Genomic DNA, 21,358 nt, shown 5'->3' with positions numbered 1-21,358 from the left:
TAGCGACGAGGCTAACGTAGCTTCATCACAGACTGTACTTCTCTCTCTAGCTCTTCTAGTCAACATTAGCATGTTAGCAATCCATGGCAGCAAGGAGACAGAGAAGCTGCTTTGGTTCTTGCTGTAAAACCTCTCAGCTCAGTGACTTGCTGCGAGTCGCTTTATACAGAAGCTAGTCCAACGGGTCACAGCAAGATGGCCGCCGCTCCGACCGTCCGGGAGCATTGATTTGAATGGGAATGACTGTTCTATCCATTCAAGTTCTGTGTTTACAACATATTCGTCCATCTTGACAACCAGGAGAGGAACCTGATGGAAGGCTTGGCAGAGAGCGACGGTGCCAACATTATCTGGTAGAGAGAAGTTTACTGATTCAGTCTGAACCGATCGACTCACAGACTGATCTGAACCTGATCAGATCAAACATGTTGGATATTTACGACCTGAGGATCACATATTCAGTCCGACAGCCAATGAGAGCCCAGTTTACAGTGAGCTGAGGTGGATATGTTTAATTATTAAAATTAAAAGTTATATTAATGATAATTCTTATATGTAGGGACAATTTGGGAACTCCTGTCCTGCAGTGAATGTAAGTTACAAGCCTGACTGCAATCTGTGAAGCCTTTTGTTGCTTGTTTTATATTCTCTGCGTGTGCTTATGTTTTATTTTCCCTGCTGAAACGACTGGTTTTCCCCACAGGGATCATCTCATCGCCTCTAATGCAGGTGATGACTATATTATACATAGTAAAATGAGTCAAATAAAAGAGACATCCTCTAACAGCAACTGAATGACAGACTAAAAATCTATATTTTTTTCATGTAGGCTATTATCACATAGAATTGTCTACCAATGACAGATGTAATGCTTGAAGAGTTCATTTCAAAAACGTTACCCATTTTAGGGAAAAAAACATTCAGTATCTCTTAAGTTTTTTGGACCCATTCTGTAAAACCATAATCATTTTGTCAGCTGAAGTTACCTGCTGTCCTTTAAAAAGTATAAAAAATTGATTAGTTTTTGTGTGATCAATCAGTTAGCAGGCGTCCCTTTATTCAAACAAAATATCTAATTTTGAAACAAACCTCTTCATTTCTTATTTGTTATTTTCAATTTGTAATCTACAAAAATCTACTTGTAAATTACAAAGATGCTCGGGCCTTGTTTGATGATGCCTTCAGGCACTGTTGAAAACATTGTAAATATGACTTAATCCACATGAGACATCCTAGCTATAGCTTGGACTATAACATTATAACGATATGATGGGATATAATAATTTGAAAGTGGCAATGATACCCAAGACGTGCTGTTTAGAGGACATGTCTTAAGGAAAATATGGAAGTCTTGCCAACAATTGATGGTAAAAGTGAATTATTTTATTATTATTTAGGCCTATATATATATATCATTGTTTGGATTTCTATGTAAATAATATACATTTTGTATGTTTCTGTCTCCACTTTTTGTTTAACATTAATTGTCACCCATATTTGTGCATACTTACATTAGTTATAACATCATTTATATTCCTGATGCATATTTCCTCCTTTTCATTCTGCAGCACAAAGTAGCTCTGCGTGTCTCTTGATCCCCGAACTAGAAATTCACCAACAACACTTCTGTTACAGTCCATTTTGTTGTTATTTACAGTAGGACTCCTGAAGTTTGACGCAGGGATTCACGAGGAGACCCTGAAGGCAGCATTAGTTGACGGAGACGTCACGTCGTTGCTTGGCAACAACGCGTGTTTTGGTTTCTCAGCGCAGGGAACTTTCTCTGCCAACATGCCGAAGAAGAAAGAGAAGAAGAGCGAAGACAAAAAAGATGAAGACAGAAAATCAAAGAAAGCAGAAAGCTCGGAGTCTTCTGACGTCAGAGGGAAGGAGTTTTACCAGACGCAGGTGCGATACCTGGAGGAGCAGCTGGACAGGTGACCGACTGGCCGGCTGTGGTCAGGAAAATAAACCCGTTAAAGTTTGTGAACACATGGAAAATGATGTGATTATATGTTTAACGCTACATTCATGTGGGTAAATGCTTTCTGGGTCTTGTGCTTTTCAAACGAACTACACAACTAATCACTGCAGAGCAACTTTTACGTCATTTGCGTAGCCTATCAGCTAGAGCGCCTACACACAGTCAATTAGGCCTAGAGTTTAGCAGTTTGATTGTAGTTTTTATTTAAATTCCATATCCACCAATGTAAATCAACATTCCCACTGGTCATTAAATACCTGGAATATTATGGAACTGGGAGGTATTCCAGACAGGAGAAGGAATTTGATAGATTCTCTGGGGAAGTCAGGAAATATCAGATCATTTTACAAATGGATCAGTTTACAGGAACATAGCAGAATGTGTTTTACAACTGTAAAAACACACCTTACAGTTGTATTTGTGGAAACCAGACTGTTCACCCCTTTAGAAAAATAATTAATAATAATAATGTTTATTTAATACATGTTTCAGGTCATGGAAGTGCTGTGACTTAAGTTATTTCATTCATTTCATTTATTTATTTATATAGCACTTATTTAAACATGCTACAGTGCTTCACAAAAATAAAATAAGAATAAAACGTTCCTGACAGAATGCAGATATTAAGAAAACAGAGAAGCAATAGAAGACAATAATAAACAACAATAAAATGTGTATAAAAGAAACAATTCAATAAAAAGGCAAATAATTCAACCCATAAAATCAATAAAAGCAAGTCTAAAAAGGTGTATATAAGGAACCAAAATAGAGGACAAAAGGTTCTTTGATCAACCTTTGATTCCTGGAGGAACCCAGTTGGAACCGGCAGTTTTTAGAGTAGCACAGCTATCAGTTTACTGTGTGTTTCGAGTCCCTCCCTCTGCTCGTCCTGCAGGTGTCGGCTCAGGTGTGAGGAGCAGGAGGAGCAGAGGAAGGAGCTGGGCGGCCGGCTCGGTCTGCTGCAGCAGGAGAAGACAGACTCGGTGCAGTTCCTGAAGCGCTCCGTGCTGCGGGGGGAGGAGGAGCGGGCGCGGCTGGAGGAGCGGCTGGCCGGCCTGCAGCGGGACGCCGGCCTGCAGAGCGACGCCCTGCGGCTGCAGCTGGACCGGCTCCGGGACGAGCTGCAGGACCGGAACGAGCAGCTGGCCGCCGACAACATGCTGCTGGGTGAGAGAGGGAGAGAGAGAGAGAGAGAGAGAGAGAGAGAGAGAGAGAAGACTTGAGACTCGACTTGACTTGGGTTCTGGTGACTTGGGACTTGACTCTGACTTGTACTTTGATGACTTGAAAAGGTTTCTAAAGTCTTGACTTGAGATCTTGTGTTTGTGTAAATGACTTAGATTGAAAGTGATGAGATTTGTTCCAGCGGACGACTGAATTTAAATTCTGTTTTCTGAATTTGTATGGAATGATTGAATTTATTGAAGTTGAAACTGCTCTCCTCACCTCTCCTCTCAACTCCTTTCCTCCTCTCCTCTCTCCTCTCCTCTCCTCTCCTCTCCTCCCCTGTCCTCTCCTCCTCTCCTCTCTCCTCTCCTCTCCTCTCCTCTCCTCCCCTCCCCTCCTCCCTCCACTCCTCTCCTCTCTCCTCTCCTCTCCTCTCTCCTCTCCTCCCCTCCCCTCCTCCCTCCACTCCTCTCCTCTCCTCTCTTCCTCTCCTCTCCTCCCCTCCCCTCCTCCCTCCACTCCTCTCCTCTCTCCTCTCCTCTCCTCCCCTCCCCTCCTCCCTCCACTCCTCTCCTCTCCTCTCTCCTCTCCTCTCCTCCTCTCCTCTCCTCTCCTCCTCTCCTCTCCCCTCTCCTCTCCTCTCCTCTCCTCTCCTCTCCTCTCCTCTCTTCCTCCCCTCTCCTCTCCTCTCCTCTCCTCTCCTCTCTCCTCTCCTCCTCTCCTCTCCTCTCCTCTCTCCTCTCCTCTCCTCTCCTCTCCTCTCCTCCTCTCCAGCGGGGAAGCTGGCTGACCTGGAGGAGTTTCGGGAGCAGAAGGAGCGGTTGATGTCAGACCTGGAGTCTCTGGAGAAGCAGCTGGCCAATCAGAAGGAAGAACACAGCGCCGCCGTCTACAGCCTGGAGAAGAAAGCGCTGCTGGAAAACGACAGGTGGGGTCAGAATAACCTGCTTTACAGTCAGCATCACTTCTTTTCTTGTTGTGTCTTTTCTTTCTGATTCGTCTCTTCATTATCCAGAGAGAGAAAATGTCAACAGGTGTGAACGTTACAGCTGATTCAGTTTGTTCAAGTTTATGTAGACTTTGCAGGTGAAACTTGAAAATAAATGGAAATTTAAAACATACACTACCCGTTTGGACACACGCATTTTTCTTTATTTTTTACTATTTTTCACATTTTGTTGTTTACATTCTAGCAGCCAATGGCATTGCTAGAAAGATTTGTGTTTCAGAAATAAACACAATTCTGCACAGTCAGACTTTGTTGTCAATGAACTTTTATGTATTACATCATATCCTGGTTGTATTAAACCATGAACCTCATATCGCGTATCGTATCGTGAGGTAAGCAGCTGGTCCCATCACTAGTAATTTTCCTTTAACTTCTCTTTCCCTCCTCCTCCCCCCCCCCCCCCAGGCTGAAGAAGGAGATGCACAGCCAGGTGGCGTCCGTGGCGGCGGAGCTGCGGCGGCTGTCGGAGCAGAGGATGCCGGAGACGACGGCGCGGGCGGTGCAGGAGAACGCGGCGGTGCGGGCGCAGCTCGGCCGGCTGTCGGAGCACGGCGACGCCCTGCTGCGGGAGAACGAGGCGCTGCGGAGCCGAGAGAGGCGGCTCCGCCTGCAGCTGGACGTCCTGGAGCCGCTGCTCAGCCAGGTGACCCGCAAGAGCCGCAGCCAACACAAGGTAAGGGGGGGGGGGGGGGTGTTAGGGAGACTGTCCAGAGTCTGAAATTAAGACCCTGGACATTATTGTTTGTATTCTGGGTTTGATTTTCCGACAAAATAGCACGTGATCCTCATGCTGTTTAGCAGCCGACTTAGAAGTCCCAGATTTCCGACCTTCCCACCGGCACCTGAACGCAGCATAATGGCTCTGGCCAAAAACTACAATTGTCTCATGGTGGAAATTCCAGATCAAAATCGAATCAACTGATCTGATTTCTTCCTAACAGACAGACAGACAGACAGAGAGACAGAGAGACAGTCGGAGAGACAGACACACAGACAGACAGACAGACAGACAGAGAGACGGAGAGACAGACAGACAGACAGAGAGACAGACACACAGACAGACAGACAGACAGACAGACAGACAGAGAGACGGAGAGACAGACAGACAGACAGAGAGACAGACAGACAGACAGAGAGACAGACAGACAGACAGACAGACAGACAGACAGACAGAGAGACAGACTCCTCACACACTTCCAGTGTTGGAGGTAAACCTTCTCTTCCTCCTCAGGTGGTTCAGCAGCTGACAGAGAAGTGTCAGCAGCTGCAGGCGGAGCTAGAGCAGCGTGGCTCCGCCCAGCAGGAACACCAGCTGCTTCAAACTGAACACACCCACCTACTGGCTGAGCTGGACACACTCAGGTCAGGTCTACTCTGTCTCTACTGTCTCTACTGTCTCTACTGTCCAGACTGTCTCTACTGTCTCTACTGTCTCTACTGTCTCTACTGCCTCTACTGCCTCTACTGTCTCTACTGTCCATACTGTCTCTACTGTCTCTACTGTCTCTACTGTCCAGACTGTCTCTACTGTCTCTACTGTCTCTACTGTCCAGACTGTCTCTACTGTCTTTACTGTCTCTACTGCCTCTACTGTCTCTACTGTCTCTACTGTCTCTACTGTCTCTACTGTCCATACTGTCTCTACTGCCTCTACTGTCTCTACTGTCTCTACTGTCCATACTGTCTCTACTGTCTCTACTGTCCAGACTGTCTCTACTGTCTCTACTGTCTCTACTGTCCATACTGTCTCTACTGTCTCTACTGTCCAGACTGTCTCTACTGTCTTTACTGTCTCTACTGCCTCTACTGTCTCTACTGTCTCTACTGTCTCTACTGCCTCTACTGTCTCTACCGCCTCTACTGTCTCTACTGTCTCTACTGTCTCTACTGTCCAGACTGTCTCTACTGTCTCTACTGTTTCTACTGTCTCTACTGTTTCTACTGTCTCTACTGTTTCTACTGTCTCTACTGTCTCTACTGTCTCTACTGTCCAGACTGTCTCTACTGCCTCTACTGTCTCTACTGTCTCTACTGTTTCTACTGTCTCTACTGTTTCTACTGTCCAGACTGTCTCTACTGTCTCTACTGTCTCTACTGTCCAGACTGTCTCTACTGCCTCTACTGTCTCTACTGTCTCTACTGTTTCTACTGTCTCTACTGTTTCTACTGTCTCTACTGTTTCTACTGTCCAGACTGTCTCTACCGCCTCTACTGTCTCTACTGTCCAGACTGTCTCTACTGTCCAGACTGTCTCTACTGTCTCTACTGTCTCTACCGCCTCTACTGTCCAGACTGTCTCTACTGCCTCTACTGTCTCTACTGTCCAGACTGTCTCTACCACCTCTACTGTCTCTACTGTCTCTACTGTCTTTACTATCTCTACTGTCTCTACTGCCTCTACTGTCTCTACTGTCCAGACTGTCTCTACTGTCTTTACTGTCTCTACTGCCTCTACTGTCTCTACCGCCTCTACTGTCTCTACTGTCTCTACTGTCCAGACTGTCTCTACTGTCTCTACTGTCCAGACTGTCTCTACTGCCTCTACTGTCTCTACTGTTTCTACTGTCTCTACTGTCTCTACTGTTTCTACTGTCCAGACTGTCTCTACTGCCTCTACTGTCCAGACTGTCTCTACCGCCTCTACTGTCCATACTGTCTCTACTGTCTCTACTGTCTCTACCGCCTCTACTGTCCAGACTGTCTCTACTGCCTCTACTGTCTCTACTGTCCAGACTGTCTCTACTGTCTCTACTGTCTCTACCGCCTCTACTGTCCAGACTGTCTCTACTGTCTCTACTGTCCAGACTGTCTCTACCGCCTCTACTGTCTCTACTGTCCAGACTGTCTCTACTGTCTCTACTGCCTCTACTGTCCAGACTGTCTCTACTGTCTCTACTGTCCAGACTGTCTCTACCGCCTCTACTGTCTCTACTGTCCAGACTGTCTCTACCGCCTCTACTGTCTCTACTGTCTCTACTGTCCAGACTGTCTCTACAGTCTCTACTGTCCAGGCTGTCTCTACTGTCGAGATTGTCTCTACTGCCTCTACTGTCTCTACTGTCTCTACAGTCTCTACTGTCTCTACTGTCTCTACTGTCCAGATTGTCTCTACTGCCTCTACTGTTTCTCCTGTCCAGGCTGTCTCTACTGCCTCTACTGTCCAGATTGTCTCTACTGCCTCTACTGCCTCTACTGTTTGTCCTGTCCAGGCTGTCTCTACTGTCTCTACTGTCTCTACTGTCCAGCCTGTCTCTACTGTCCAGCCTGTCTCTACTGTCCAGACTGTTGTGTCACATTTCATCCAAGATTAAAGTTCACATTCACTTAAATTGAAAGTAAACAGGAACTGCCGCCTGCTGCCACTTCCTTATTAGCTTCAAAACTCACCTGAGGTTTTGGCTGCTTGAAACAGACATCAAACAGCGGGCCTGGTTTATCCATCAGAGCACACATCATTTATTCATTTCTAATTATGTGTGCATCATTTATGCAGTAGGCTGGCTTGAGACCAGAAGGTCACTGGTTTGAATCCTGCACTGACTGGAAAAATGTGAAAGTGTATAAACTGTATGAATATGAAGCAAGACAAAGAAATAAAGAAAACTCAGTCAACCATTCCTGGATGAGTAAAAGCTGTGTGGAATATAAACAAAAGTTGAACTGTCGTTTCAGATTTTGCCGTTCTCAATTAGTCACTTTCAGAAAAATAAATAGTTTGTTTTCCCAGGAAATTACAATATGTTCCCTCTTTTTCACAGACAAGAAAATATATTAAATGCAATCTCGATGTTTTGACAGAAAGAACAATAGAACACCAGTGCCGACACTTTTTATGTTTTTATTGACTTTTAAGTGTTATTTACAATACAGATAGAGTGATTGATTGACAGAAAGCCTCTATCTGCGACTCGGTGATTTGATCAACTAAATGCTGACTGTGCAGGAAAAAAGTTTCAGATGCTGACGCTCCATGTCAGAAACTTTATTGCGTGGTCGGCGGTTTTTGAAAGTCTGCAGGCAGGCAGGCCTCTGTGATGATAAAGGAGTTGGATGGTCTATCTAAACATGGTGAAAGCATCAAAACGAAATCCACACAATCCATATTAGAAAAGCGAGCCTCTAAACGAGCCGTTTGGACTTCCGTAACTTTGTGGCGTCACAAAGGTTCGCTCATTAGCATTTTTGTAAGAAATAATAGACTAACAAAGTGTTTTTTTCAAAGCGGTCGAGCGGTCGTCATTGTTTATTACCGGAGAGTTTTCCCTACCTGTAGCCGCCGGGCCGCGGCGTCTCACGTTTCACTCTCGAAACGGTTAGCCAATCGGAACAGAGAGGTCGTTAATATTAATGAGCCTTAAAGACACGGCGACAGAAACGGCCTGTTCTTGGTAAGGCTCAGAGAGATGCTGGAAAATGAACGTGGAGAAATGGATTGAGAGTGTTTTTGGTTCATGACGCCACACACACAGCTTTGAATGGACCTCAAGACACAAAATAAAACTCTGGACAGTGGAGAATATGGGAACTTTAAAACTGAAGACATCACATAATCAGGGTTTTGATGTCAGACCACAGACTGCTGTAGAGGAAGACTGACAGCCTGAACCACATCAGTGTGGGGCAGTTTGACAGTTTATTCAATCTGCAGGTTGGGAGCTAAAGAACTCAAAATCTGGATGATTACATTGAATTTTATAGTGCTGAATATTCATGATTATGTTAATACAGATAGAATATAATAAAGCTGTTGGTCAAAAAGTATACGGTCATATGAACAAGACTGCACCACCAATGATAATTATAGTTGTAGCACTTTAAGGAGATGCGTAATAAAAGGTGAGCATCTTCTTCTAGAGAACAAGTTATTATTTTGTCAGTGTTTCTATGAGATTTGGGCGTTTGCACATTCCAGACTCAGTTCAGTGAGAAACACACAAGATGTTACTGTAGAGTTTAATGTTATAACAGTGAAGCAGATTCAGACAGGCAGACAGACAGACAGACAGACAGACAGGCAGGCAGACAGACAGACAGACAGACAGACAGACAGACAGGCAGACAGACAGACAGGCAGACAGACAGGCAGACAGACAGACAGGCAGACAGACAGACAGACAGACAGACAGAGAGACAGGCAGGCAGACAGACAGACAGACAGACAGACAGGCAGACAGACAGGCAGACAGGCAGACAGACAGACAGACAGACAGACAGACAGACAGGCAGACAGACAGCAGCCCTGGTGTAACCGTATCACTGCCACCTCTGTGTTTCCAGACAGGACCAGGCGTCGGCGTTGGAGCAGCGCAGTAAAAGCAGAGCGGCGGCGGAGCGGCGGGGGGCGGAGCTAGAGGAGGAGAGGAGGAAGAGGAGCCGGCTGGAGAGCGTCCTGCAGGAGGCAGCCTCCGCCCTCAGACAGGCTCTGACGGTAAAAACATGATGTCACTTAGATCCTCCTCTCTGGCTGAAGGTGTTTAAGACCCATGAAATGAAAAATAGCTTTTACCTTTTTGCCAGTGTTGCTGGAAAAGACAAAAAATGATGATATCTAGAAATATCAAAATGAACAGAGAGCTGGTTTCCGGTAAACAGCACATTTCTATTTCTATTTCTATTTCTATCCTGCACTCGGGGTGGATACAAAAATTTCATCCAATAAAATTTTTTATGTTTGGAATTTATCCTTCAATAAAGTTCAGTATTATTCCCCCCAGCCCCCGTCATTTGTTTCTAGCATGTGAGCTAGAAAATGAACAGTATTAGCCATTTAGCCTCATTGCCTGCAGTATGTCAGTACAGTACTTTGGCTCCGCCCATTTTGGTTTAACTCAATCAGATCATCTCCGTCTCCAGAGCAGCTCTGCCTTTGAGAAATGTCTGTCAGACTGAACCCCTCCCCCCCCTCCCCCCTGTGTTCTGTCCTGCAGGACGTACCTGCAGAGGGGGACGCCGCCGTCCGGTGGAACCAGATGATGCAGGAGCTGCTGGAGGTCCTGGACGGCTCCACCCAGCTGGGAAAAGGCCCCGCCCCCTCTGACGCCGGCGCCAAGAACAGCCGGCCGCACGAGCTACAGACCTGTGGCCCCACGCCAGCCAGGTACACACTCACCTGGATAAAGTCTGTTGTCGTATTAATCATGTCTGATAGACAGTGTGGGCATCAGCACTGCTGGCAGCTGACGTCCTGCAGGAGAGTTCAGTCAGATCCCATCTGCTGATCTGCTGATCTGCTGATCCGTTTCTCCATCTCAGCTTCCCTCTTGTTAAAATATGATCATAATCATTCAAATATGCAAAGCAGAGAGAATTGACCTCTCTTCTTAACGAAAAAATCCTTTCAAGAATGTAGTGTAAAGAAACAAACTGCTGCAAAGGGATTTTTTTTTGTTGAACCAGGGAAGGTTGAAGAGTGTGAGTATTGGCAGGTTCCTATTGGCTGTTGGGTTAGAGTTAGTCTTGTTTAAAAACTATAACTCCCTATTGGCTGTTGGGTTTGGGGTTAGTCTTGTTTAAAAACTATCCCCCAACAGGACGGTCAGAACAGCCAATAGGGAGTCTATTGGCTGTTCTGACCGTCCTGTTGGGGGATTCCTCTCTGTAGCCCTTCCTAATTTTTTGTTTCCTAATTGAGTTTTTCCTTTTTACGTTCAAGACAACTGGGAACTGGGAAACTTCTCCTACTTCCGAACAGGAAAAATCCATTTGAACGTCTCTGGAGCTCTTCTCTGAGTTCCCTGACTTGTAGTTCTGTGACGTCCATAAATGTAAATCAACATGGTGAATAGCAAGAACAAAAAATAACAAAGTGTTTTAAGCTTTTAAACCGACTTTCAAGTTTCTGTTTGATCAATAAAGCTTGATAATTGCAAAATTGGAAGGTTAATGTGTGTTAATGTATGTTAAAACTGCAAGGTCGCCCTTTAGTCAAACAAATGCTACTTTCTCATCCACTGGAACGCTCTGAGGTGGGACGTTTCCCAGTTACCATAAGGTTTGGGGTCATGTGCATTACCTGGTTCATAATGTGAAGCCATCTGAGACTGTAACTGTGATGAAAGCCTTTTCAGATAAACTTCACCTGGCTTGACTTGTTCCACAGTCTGAACAGCAGAAGGCTGGCTCCAGACTTTAGATTAAAACCAGGAGGCGATCGACCGGCTGATAAACCTGTATCATCTTCTAAATCATTTCTTAGAATGTTTATAGACTTGCTTTCCTGTAATGACCTTTTATTATTGTTTTTGACCCTCCCTTCATGGCTCCTGCCTTGCTTTTATATTTCTCACCTTGTTTTTATTGCTTTTGCTGTTGATTTTACTTTTTTTTAAATCCTTTGTAACACATTTTGTGACTGTATTTTGAAAAGTTCTATATTAATTAAGATTATTGTTATTATTATTGGTATTGTAGTTGAGACTGAGTGAAGATCAAGACCAGAAAAATGAGAGTAATTGTGTTGGTCTGCCATCAGTGAGGGCTCCGTTTCTCTGCTAATATTTCAAAAGAGAAAACATTATTTAGTCATTTTAGTGAAACACATTTGGACTTCTGACAGAGATTATTACGTGACAGAAGACAATCACAGCATTATTGCTGCTAAATTTAAGGTTTAAATCTGCCAGTCATTTGTTATTGTTGAAAAGTGGAGTTTTGTTAGATCTAATTGCACCAAAAAGAAAAACAAATAGTCTCAGATGATGCAAACCAGGGTGAAAATGATGCTTAGTGATGGACGATCTGCTTATCTCACGATACGATTCGATACGAGATATGAAGTTCAGGATTCAATAAAACCACGATACGATGTGATAAATAAAAGTTCAGTGAGACCCTTAAACATGATCTCATTTCATTTTCATGCTGTGTCTCAGCAGAGCAGGAACCCTGACTCCAGTCCGGACGTCCCAGGCCCAGCTGCCCCTCTACCGGCCGGGCGACCTGGGCCTCGTCCCGCGGCCGACACCCAAACGCAGCACCGTCCTGTCCAGGAGGGGCGCTCCGTCCAGCCGGCTCCTCCACAGGTTCTCTGGGGTGTCGAGGGTCACACTACAAACCACTAATCCCTTAAAATAACCTTACATTTACATTATTTTACATGAATTCACCCCTTAATTCATGCAAAATCCCCTTAAAATGAGTTAAGGGAGTTATTAATGGAGGCGACCCCATCGAAAAAAACATTAAACACCCCAATCATTTTTGACTTTACAATATAATGACAAATTTATGGAGATAGGAACTTTCCCTTAATAATAATCCCTTAAAAACTCATGATAAAAACCCTTAAAATCTATGTTATTTTTAATGGATAATTAATGTTTATGTAATGAGAAATGAAGGACATTTCAGGGATAAAAATGTAGGGGTTTGGTTTTGTATTGAGACCTGAGGCTGGGTAGTGTTGCGTCAAATTACTGTTTTAGTTTCAGTGATAATATTACCGTTACTCATAAAAAAAAAAAAGGTTGTTATTTTTTGTTATCACCCCGCTAAATATCAGACTGAAGTTGAATCATCCCACCGCTGAGGTTCTCAACCTTTTTGGCTTGTGACTCCTTAAAACGAAGCGATACCTCTACATATACAGAGAGGTGAACAGTTCAACCAGAGAATGATTTTCTCTTTTCAGGTCGTTTCATTTGATTCATCATCAGAGGAGGCAGAGAGGCTGAAACCTATTCAGTATTTCACACGAAAAAAAGCTAAAATTAGACAGAAAAAATAGACATAGAAATATGTTTTTTGTCCTATTCCATAAATCATCTCGCAACCCCCTGAAAAAATTATTTCACGACTCCCTGTGGGGTCCCGATCCCCGGGTTGAGAACCGCTGGTCTACCGATTTGTTTTCATTGTAATTCATTGTCAAGTTGTCGAATTGCTGGGGAAAAAAGACAAATGGAAAACTGGAATAAATGGGGGGGTCCTTGTGGCTCGGTGGTCTAAGGTGTGTACCATGTAAACACAACGTCCCGGGTTCAAATCCGGCCCAGGACCGCATGTTGCATGTCACCCCCCTCTCTACCCAAATCTTTCCTGTCTATCTCTACTGTAAAAAACAATCACAATAAAGGTAAAAAGCCAAAAAAATCTTAAAGCACTAAGTAGAAGTGAAGAAGCCTCTCTGATGAGTGCTGAAACGTCTTCAACTCTTCATTTTCAGTCCAGTGGATTTTGTTTTTTTGGACAGCGGTAGATGCAGCTTCTCTCTCTTTTATTCATGCCTCTATTCATGTCTTTGTCTGTTTCTCTCTCCGTCCCGCAGTAAGCCGTCCAGCTGCACCGACCCGTCTGCCCCGTCTGCCCCGTCTGTCCCGTCTGTCCCGTCCAGGAACCCCTCCACCAGACCCAAACCGCAGTGAGACGGGCGAACACGGACTCTTCATATATCACAGATCCCACTGGGGGGAAACAGGCTTTTAAATAAAGTTTTTCATCACTGTTTCTGATTACAGCTCCCTGCATGTTGAATGCTGCTCTGTTTTTGGCCACTAGATGGCAGCAGCAGTCCTCATACAGTAGATGGTACAGTGTGTGTGTGTGTGTGTGTGTGTGTGTGTGTGTGCGTGTGTGTGTGGGGTGTCAGTGCTCTACTACTGTTCACCTCAACCTAACCTTAATCCGCTGTTTAAATTTAGTCATAGTCTTAGTGTTTTGACGAAGCATTCTTAGTCACAGCATATTGATTAAATTTAGACATTTATTTACTGACATATGACTTTGGTCAACTAAAATAATTACATCACCGTCAACAAAAATACATCCACTTCACCAGTTCAACCTTAGAATAAAAAAATAGCACTACTCTTTTGGTGTAGATTACATTTGCAACATTTAAACATTTCTGCTTTTGAACTCAACACTCATTTTTCGTGAGAATAACATCAGAAACATAAATCAGTCAATAATGAAAAAGATCATGTGAGCGTCCTGCACTGTAGATCTAAATGACCAGGAGCTTCACCTGCATCAATAATAAACCTTTAAACACTGAAAGAAAATGTTTCTAAACCCAGAGAGAGGAGAGAAATCTTAATGTTATCACTGTAATATACAGTAGAAACAACTTTCAAAACCTGGAAAAACATCTGCTGTGGTGTTTTTTCATTTTGTCATATTTTCATCAACACTAGAATCAAGTAAAATTATTTCAAATATCATCATGGGACAAAATATTTACTTCTCATCGTAGTCTTAGCTGACAAAACTGCAAAAAGCCTTCATCAACGAGTATTTTATTAATTCATGTAGTGACGAAATCAACACTGCCTGAACCTGACCTTAGTAAATTAGACACAAAAACATTTATCAAACATTAAGATGGATATATATACATACATGCATTTCATTGATTCATTCATTCAATCTCCAGGGTGAAGGACAATAATAAAATACAGCATGAAGAGGAAAAAAAAGCTAAAGAAGAAATAAAAAGCAATAAAAATGCAGCTCTGGGAATCGGGCGGGTTCACCTATTGAGATACTGACATGCTGACATTTCACTGATCAGTTTGGCCTTTCGTGTCTCAAAAAAGTGTCTCGTCTCAAAAAATGTATCCTGCATTCAACTGATGTCAGGTCGTACTTTTCTCAGAGTCCGAAATACTTCACACAATCCCAGTGCTTTATGGTTGGAAAACTGGAGAAACATTTCCTCAACTGTTTACACACATCTCCAGCGTTAGCATTCGAGCTAGCGATAGCCTAGCTAAGCAATCTTCGGCTATTTCAGGGGATTATGAATGTAAATACCACAGGAAACTGAATGCTGCAGCACTGTAGTTATCAAGGAATATGGATGTCTTTTAAATTCGTACTTGTGGTTTATTTTTGGCTTTATTGTATGAAATTTCTTCCGTTGACGTACGACTCTGCGCTCTGTTCTGCCATGTTGGAAAGAGCGATGACGTCACAACTCAGCCGATCCCTGCTGCAGCTGCAATCCTGATTTCTCCGACTTCATCCGGCATGATCAGGTGTTCATGTGGCACTTTCTGGTCGGGAACTTGTTCAGATCATAAATCAAACACCACCTGAATGCAGGGTGAGTCTAGTAATTAGTCATAAAATCGTATTTGTCGTAAAACGTAAAAGAAACTGGCAGCGAGGTGAGAGAATTCCACTTGTTTCCAATATGAGTCAACTTGATTCAGGAATTTTCTGAATGAGGAAGTCTTAAAAATGAATGAGACGAGCGGACAGGAGGAAGACCTGGTCCTGGAGCAGCCCTCCCTCCTCCCTGCAGGCCGGCTTCCTGTCTGGCGGAGCAGGTTCAAGTCAGTCCACTTCCTGTTCTGTTCTCTCGCTTCAAAGTTCAAACCAAACCTGCAGTCTGCATAAAACATTTTACATTCATATTTTAGCTGCCGGTCTTTTCCAGAGTGAATGTACAATGAGAGCAGCAGTATAATGAAGTTATGGATTCCTGGTAATATTACATGCAGCCAATAGTCAGGAGGCCAGAGCGGCCCGGCAATATCTGTTATAATAAATGTAGATGTTTTCTGATGCACTATTGATCCCTGGAATGAGAGAAAAGTCTTTTCACTTTCCTCCATAAGGAAAAAGTGCAGGATCAGCTGCAGCAGCAACAGTCCTGCTGGAAGAGATCCACACAGCAGTAGAAATATCTCCCTGAACAAGTCATTTAGTTCAATATTGAGTCTTAAAAATCTTTTTAAATCGTTTTTCTTACAACAATTGGAAAAATCTGCCAGAGGGGAGAGGTAATTTAACTGGTTTCCAGCGCAAATCAACTTTTTTCAAGAGATTTCTTGAATTAGAGGAAAGATCCACCTTATTTCAAGACACTGTCACTTGGTTCAAGATAATTCTCAACACAAGTGAAACTGCACTGGAAAAAAGTGCAGTTATTTCTTGCTAGCTGATATGGAGGCAAAAAATGTGCATCTTAACATCATTGTCATTCAGTCTCATATTAGGTCTTTAATTCAATCTAAAATATAAAAAAATTCTGCCGACTGGTGAGATTATTTCACTTGTTTCCAATGCAGTGTCACTTGTTTCAAGGATGTTCTAGAAAAACATCTCAGTATCTTGAAATGAGGCAGAATAAGGCCGATCACTGCACTGGTTCCAAGAAAATGGGACTCGATTCAAGACATTTTCCTGAAACAAGTTGATTCATATCAGAAACAAGTGAAATGATCTGACTCCACTGGCAGATTTCTTCTCGTTTTAAGAAAAATACGATTTTAAGAGTCCTGAATCCTGACTAGATACAGTATTTTTTTCAGTGTTGAATCCGGGCCTTCCCTTCTGCCGCCCTGCTGCCAGTGACAAAAGCATTTCCAATTTTTTGAAGAATTTTGAATAAACTTCCCTCCCTGAGCCGGCTGAATGTTTCAGTGAAGCGGCTCCTCTCTGCCTCCGAGCCTCAGATGGGAACCAGCAGCTTCATGTGTCAGGATTGTGAATCTGCTAATGAGGGGAATTATTTATTTTGCACGTGATCAGGCTGTCGTCAGTGTTTCTATTGATAGAGCCAAAATGTGATGTTGATATCCATGTGTCATACAACACGTGCATCTGTTGGAATCAGAGTCACATTAAAGGGCCCTATCATGGGAATTAAGATGTTCCTCTATTTGTACACATATATGATTTTTCATGAATACATTGTTAAATTTGGTTTTGTTGGAGTGGTTAAATTTAAAGTTATTGCATTTTGGGGAAAAAAATCCATCCTTTTTTCCAGGCAGTTTCAGTCTAACTCCAGGAAACGCATTACAACGGGACTCGGCCCTGATTGGCTCCCTCACTTCAGAATGACTGAAATCCGTCCAGTCAGGCCAGTTTGCAGCATTTGAACTGGAAAGCGTCCACTCAGCAGGGCTGCGTTCAAACGTTTGCTCCCAACAGTGTGAAACGTTTTGCAGCGGCTTTTGAGGTACGTTTGATCCCGTTCCGGGCGATTCTGCATTTTCATCAGCCACCTGTCACGGCCCAATAACACCCATAATACTTTGCAGCAGGACATCCAACACACTACCGTTTCCTTTTAACCTTCCTGTTTGCTAGGTGTTGGGGCGATTGAACGTGACCCAGGTTTACCTCGTTTGAATTAGAGGAGCTGCTGCTGCTGTCAGCCAATCAGGGTCCAGTATTGCCGACCCTTCAGAGTAAAGGTTCCTCAGCGATATACCAAAACCTGCGAGAGAGAGAAGGAAGCGCACAATACTTTGCGTGTTAAGAAGTGACTTCTGGGTGACAGAAAAGTTTATACTTTGTCTAAAACATTCTGTTTGACTCACAGGTTTTGGTATACTGCAGAGGAACCTTTACTCTGAAGGGTCGGCGTCGTCAGCGTGGAGCAGCAGCTGCAGCTCCCAGCTCCCAAAAGCTGCGTTTTGTGAAAATTGAGGACTTTATTGGAACTTTTATGGTGGCGTGGACATGATACTAAGGCCAAGGACACTCAATGTAAGTTTGAGCTGCCAAGGAGGCAACGCTAACTGAAGTTTGGATTTTAGAGCTTTTTTTTGTTGAGTTTTTGAGTTTTTAGAGCAGCCATTGTGGATCTAGGACGCTAGATGCCTGTGCCATTACTAGCGTCCCTTTGGGGATACATTTAGATCCTGGGTCTTGACTTGAGACTTGTGCCTCAAGACTTGAGACTATCTTGGGACTCGAGCAAAGTTGACTTGGTCACACCTGTGGTACTGACACACAGAGTCAAAGTCAAAGTGTTTTATTTATCAAATGCACAGTATAACACAAGGTCATTCTGAACAATGAAATTCTTAGGACGAGGCAAGCAACAACTATGTAGTAGGCATAAGAAAAAGAAAAAAAAAAGAAAAATATCAAATATTAAATGTTAAAAAAGAGTTACAAATAAGGGCAAAAATAGCAAAAATACAGCAGTTCCAGAGCCAGTAAAGATGGGCAATATGGACAGTAAGAATAAGGGTATTAAATATTATAAAGGAGTATTAAATATTATAAATTTAAAGTGTAGGAGTGCTATTCTGTGGGTGAGTATAGGGGAGGAGGAGTAGGAGGAAATCCCTGACCTGGGCAGAGACAGCAGTACTAAACATTTCAGCTGGACGTACCCAGCAGTGTGTTGGTCCAGTGTAACATGCTGTAGTCATACTGAATAGAATTAGATCCATGAAATAAATGATAAGTGCTGGAGAGTTGAAAGCAGCTGATGCGTCACGGTGCTGCAGACAGTGTGACAGTCACCGGAGAGTTTCCCCTAAAACTTGGAACTTTCCTCCGAACTATTGGATGATGTCGGAGAACTATTGAGTTTCCTATCGGCACCATCTGCCAGTAAATAACGTGATGTCTGACATGTGATGCTGTCAAGGTCTCTTTACCACAAATAAACATGAAGTATATGAGGACATCTGGTTGATCAAATTAAAATGTGTCCCTCAACTAACGGCACCATCTGGCCCAGCGAGCTGTAAACTTGCTAATTTATTACGTTTTTTTCCCTCCGCTCAAGTGAATAAATGCTAAATCATTGCACATTAATTAAACACACGTTGTCACTGTAAGCCCCCCCGCTGCGGCTTTTGGCTAAACTAATTCTGAATGAAATACAGGATCAAGCCTTATCCTGATCAATCAGGGAGGATTATGAAGTGAAGCGAAAAGAGCATTATTCATGGCTCGATTCCTCTCTGATCCACTCTCTCCCCTATTGACATTCATAATGTCACACACACACACACACACACACACTCTTCCCTCAAATCTTAACGTTTACGATGGGTTTTCCTCTCTCTGTTGTTTCTATCTTTATTTATGTCCTTTATTGCTGTGTAAAGCAGTTTTTGGAGTGGATCTGACTCGATCAGGTTCCCCCCCCCCCCCCGCCCCCGCTCGCCAACCCGGGCCTTGTGTTTGAAACTGTGAGCCAAACGCTCCTTGGTGTATTTTTACTCATGTCTGTCAACTGGGTTACATATTCCCCATGGCATCGCGGCAGAACAGACATAGCATCTCATTGTGAATAATGACACAGAAATGTCAGCATAAAGCCAGTGGCCTCATTTTTGTTATGGTATGCGCTGAAATATTGATGAGCTCCTCACGCTCTCGCTGTCTGAATTATTCGCCGTGCCTCCGTCTGATATCACGTGGTATTTTCCTAAAACGACACGATGGGACCTCGGATCCTGCCGAACAATGAGGCCTGTTTACAGTTAACAATACCCGCAGTGCATTCGTGGTTTAAAAATCACGGGGGAGTTGATGGGTAACGCCCCGCAATATGAACAATTTGTCTTTATTTTCATCTCACTAAAATGTGTGCCCACAATGCCTTTTTTTCCCCCCCAAAAAATGTTGAAAAGGCGTTTTATCCGCAGTCTTTGTTTTTGCCCACTGGAGCCTGTAACAAGCCTCGTTCTCTCGCTAATTTCTCCTCTCTCCCTCAGCGCCTCGTTTGCCGAACATATCGCTTCACATTCTGTGAGTCAACACCGAGGCGGTCGCTGCTTTTACTGCCGTGATTTATCACCGCTCTGTGGCTTTCTGGTAATTCCCAGGTGATGGTACCTGTCGTAACAACCGCCCAAAATAGAAGATTTATCACCTAGAAGTAGACGATGGAGGACATGTGAATCTTCTGTCTCCTTTTCCCATGCAGGCTCTGCGTGTCTGCAGGTTATTCCACTGAATCCCAGCGGTGTGACACCATGTAAGACTGAGAAATTCTTGAACCGAGTTGATTCATATTGGAAACAAGTGGAATTATCTCACCCCACTGGCAGATTTTCTCACTTGTTTTAAGAGAAGAATATATCACCCAATACTGGATTTTATGACTTGTTAAGATGGCTGTTTTTTTGCTGCATATAATCTCTTTCAATGAGACATGAAAGACCAAACTGATCCTTGATCAATACGTTTCAGATGTAAAGACCAGTCCGGGACACACAGGACTTTTTGTCAAAAAGTCAAAAGACGTTATATATTAAGAAAGGGGCTGATCTGTCTGTAAATATGACAATAAAATGTCAATATTTCAGGAGGTGAACTCCACATTTTCCCAGGCGGTACAGAATTCAAATCGGCAAAATTACTCTGGAAATGGTGGATGGAGGAAGTGAATAAGAAACCTTCTTCCTCCCTTTCCAACCACAGTCAAGGCTCTGAACCTCCAGTCATCCGGTGTGTCGACCCTCAGTCCTTCAACCTTTCACTGTCACTCAGCTGACAGACAGTCAGTGAGCAGGGAGGGTCAGTGTTTTGCCCATGGACACTTCAACAGGACACACGGCTGTTGCAGGGATCAAACCTGTGACCTTTTGGCAGATTGGGCTTTTATTTCTGCAAAAATTTCTCGTAGTCAGAGCTGCTCCGGAGGCAGAAATAATCTGATTGGTTGAGTAAAACCTCAGTGGGCGGAGCCAAAGAACCGCAGTTGTTCTGGCTACGTAACGTTAGTTTGAGGTTGCGTTTGCACCATATTGCAAGAAGCGGAAGAACGGGATGACGTCTCGTTGCGACAACTTGGAAACGCTCACATGATTAACTAGTTGGAACGCCCACATCCAAATTTATTTGTATTTATGAATTTAAAATCAACCTTACACGAACTGCAGCAGATATTGCTTGCTTTTAGTAAGTACAGTTGATTGTATGAGTGTGAATATAACTATAATTTTTATTATCTTGTACTGCTGACATCAGAGAATTTGCTGCCTTGTTTACCACCTGTGAAAAAGACAAGAGGTAAGAGAGGAGGAAACTAATATTATGAAGCCTAGCGCTCTGCTGCTAACTGAAACAATACAATCTATCATACTAAGTTATCTAGGTTAGCTAGTTAGCTAGCTGACCTTCAAGTTCAAACTAGCCATACTAGCCTATAGCTAGCTAGGTAAGCTAGTTAGCTAGCTGCTGACCTTCAACATCATGAACACCATGCTCATAAATTAGTGAAAAAGAAGTCATTGCTATTTATGTTATATTTTGACCAGAGTTCCTTCCTCGCCATTTAAGTTTGCCAGTTAGCTAACTTGCGCTCTGAAAAACCTGTGGTTCTTTGGCTCCGCCCACTGAGGTTTAACTCAACCAATCAGATTATTTCTGCCTCCAGAGCAGCTCTGCCTTCGAGAAATGTTTATAGAAGTAAAACTCCAATGTGCGGCCTTTCGGTTAAAGGACGGCCTCCTTCGGGTCACCCTGCCGCTGCTTTCCCTGCCGTTACCCAG

The 21,358-nt window shown here is 43.5% G+C and overlaps 1 protein-coding gene across 1 annotated transcript; it reads left to right on the top strand.

The window, feature by feature from the left end:
• Positions 1-1,791: 1,791 nt before the first annotated feature.
• On the top strand, positions 1,792-13,522 carry cfap157 (cilia and flagella associated protein 157). The gene is made up of 9 exons (XM_078285390.1): positions 1,792-1,937; positions 2,880-3,151; positions 3,926-4,079; positions 4,566-4,833; positions 5,392-5,522; positions 9,438-9,588; positions 10,088-10,257; positions 12,035-12,181; positions 13,426-13,522. The coding sequence occupies exons 1-9, from the start codon at positions 1,792-1,794 to the stop codon at positions 13,520-13,522; spliced, it is 1,536 nt and encodes a 511-aa protein (XP_078141516.1).
• Positions 13,523-21,358: the final 7,836 nt, after the last annotated feature.

The sequence above is a fragment of the Centroberyx gerrardi genome, chromosome 8 (genome assembly GCF_048128805.1).
Source record: "Centroberyx gerrardi isolate f3 chromosome 8, fCenGer3.hap1.cur.20231027, whole genome shotgun sequence".
In the NCBI taxonomy this organism is placed as follows: domain Eukaryota; kingdom Metazoa; phylum Chordata; class Actinopteri; order Beryciformes; family Berycidae; genus Centroberyx; species Centroberyx gerrardi.
This window is presented reverse-complemented; position numbering and strand designations above follow the sequence as displayed.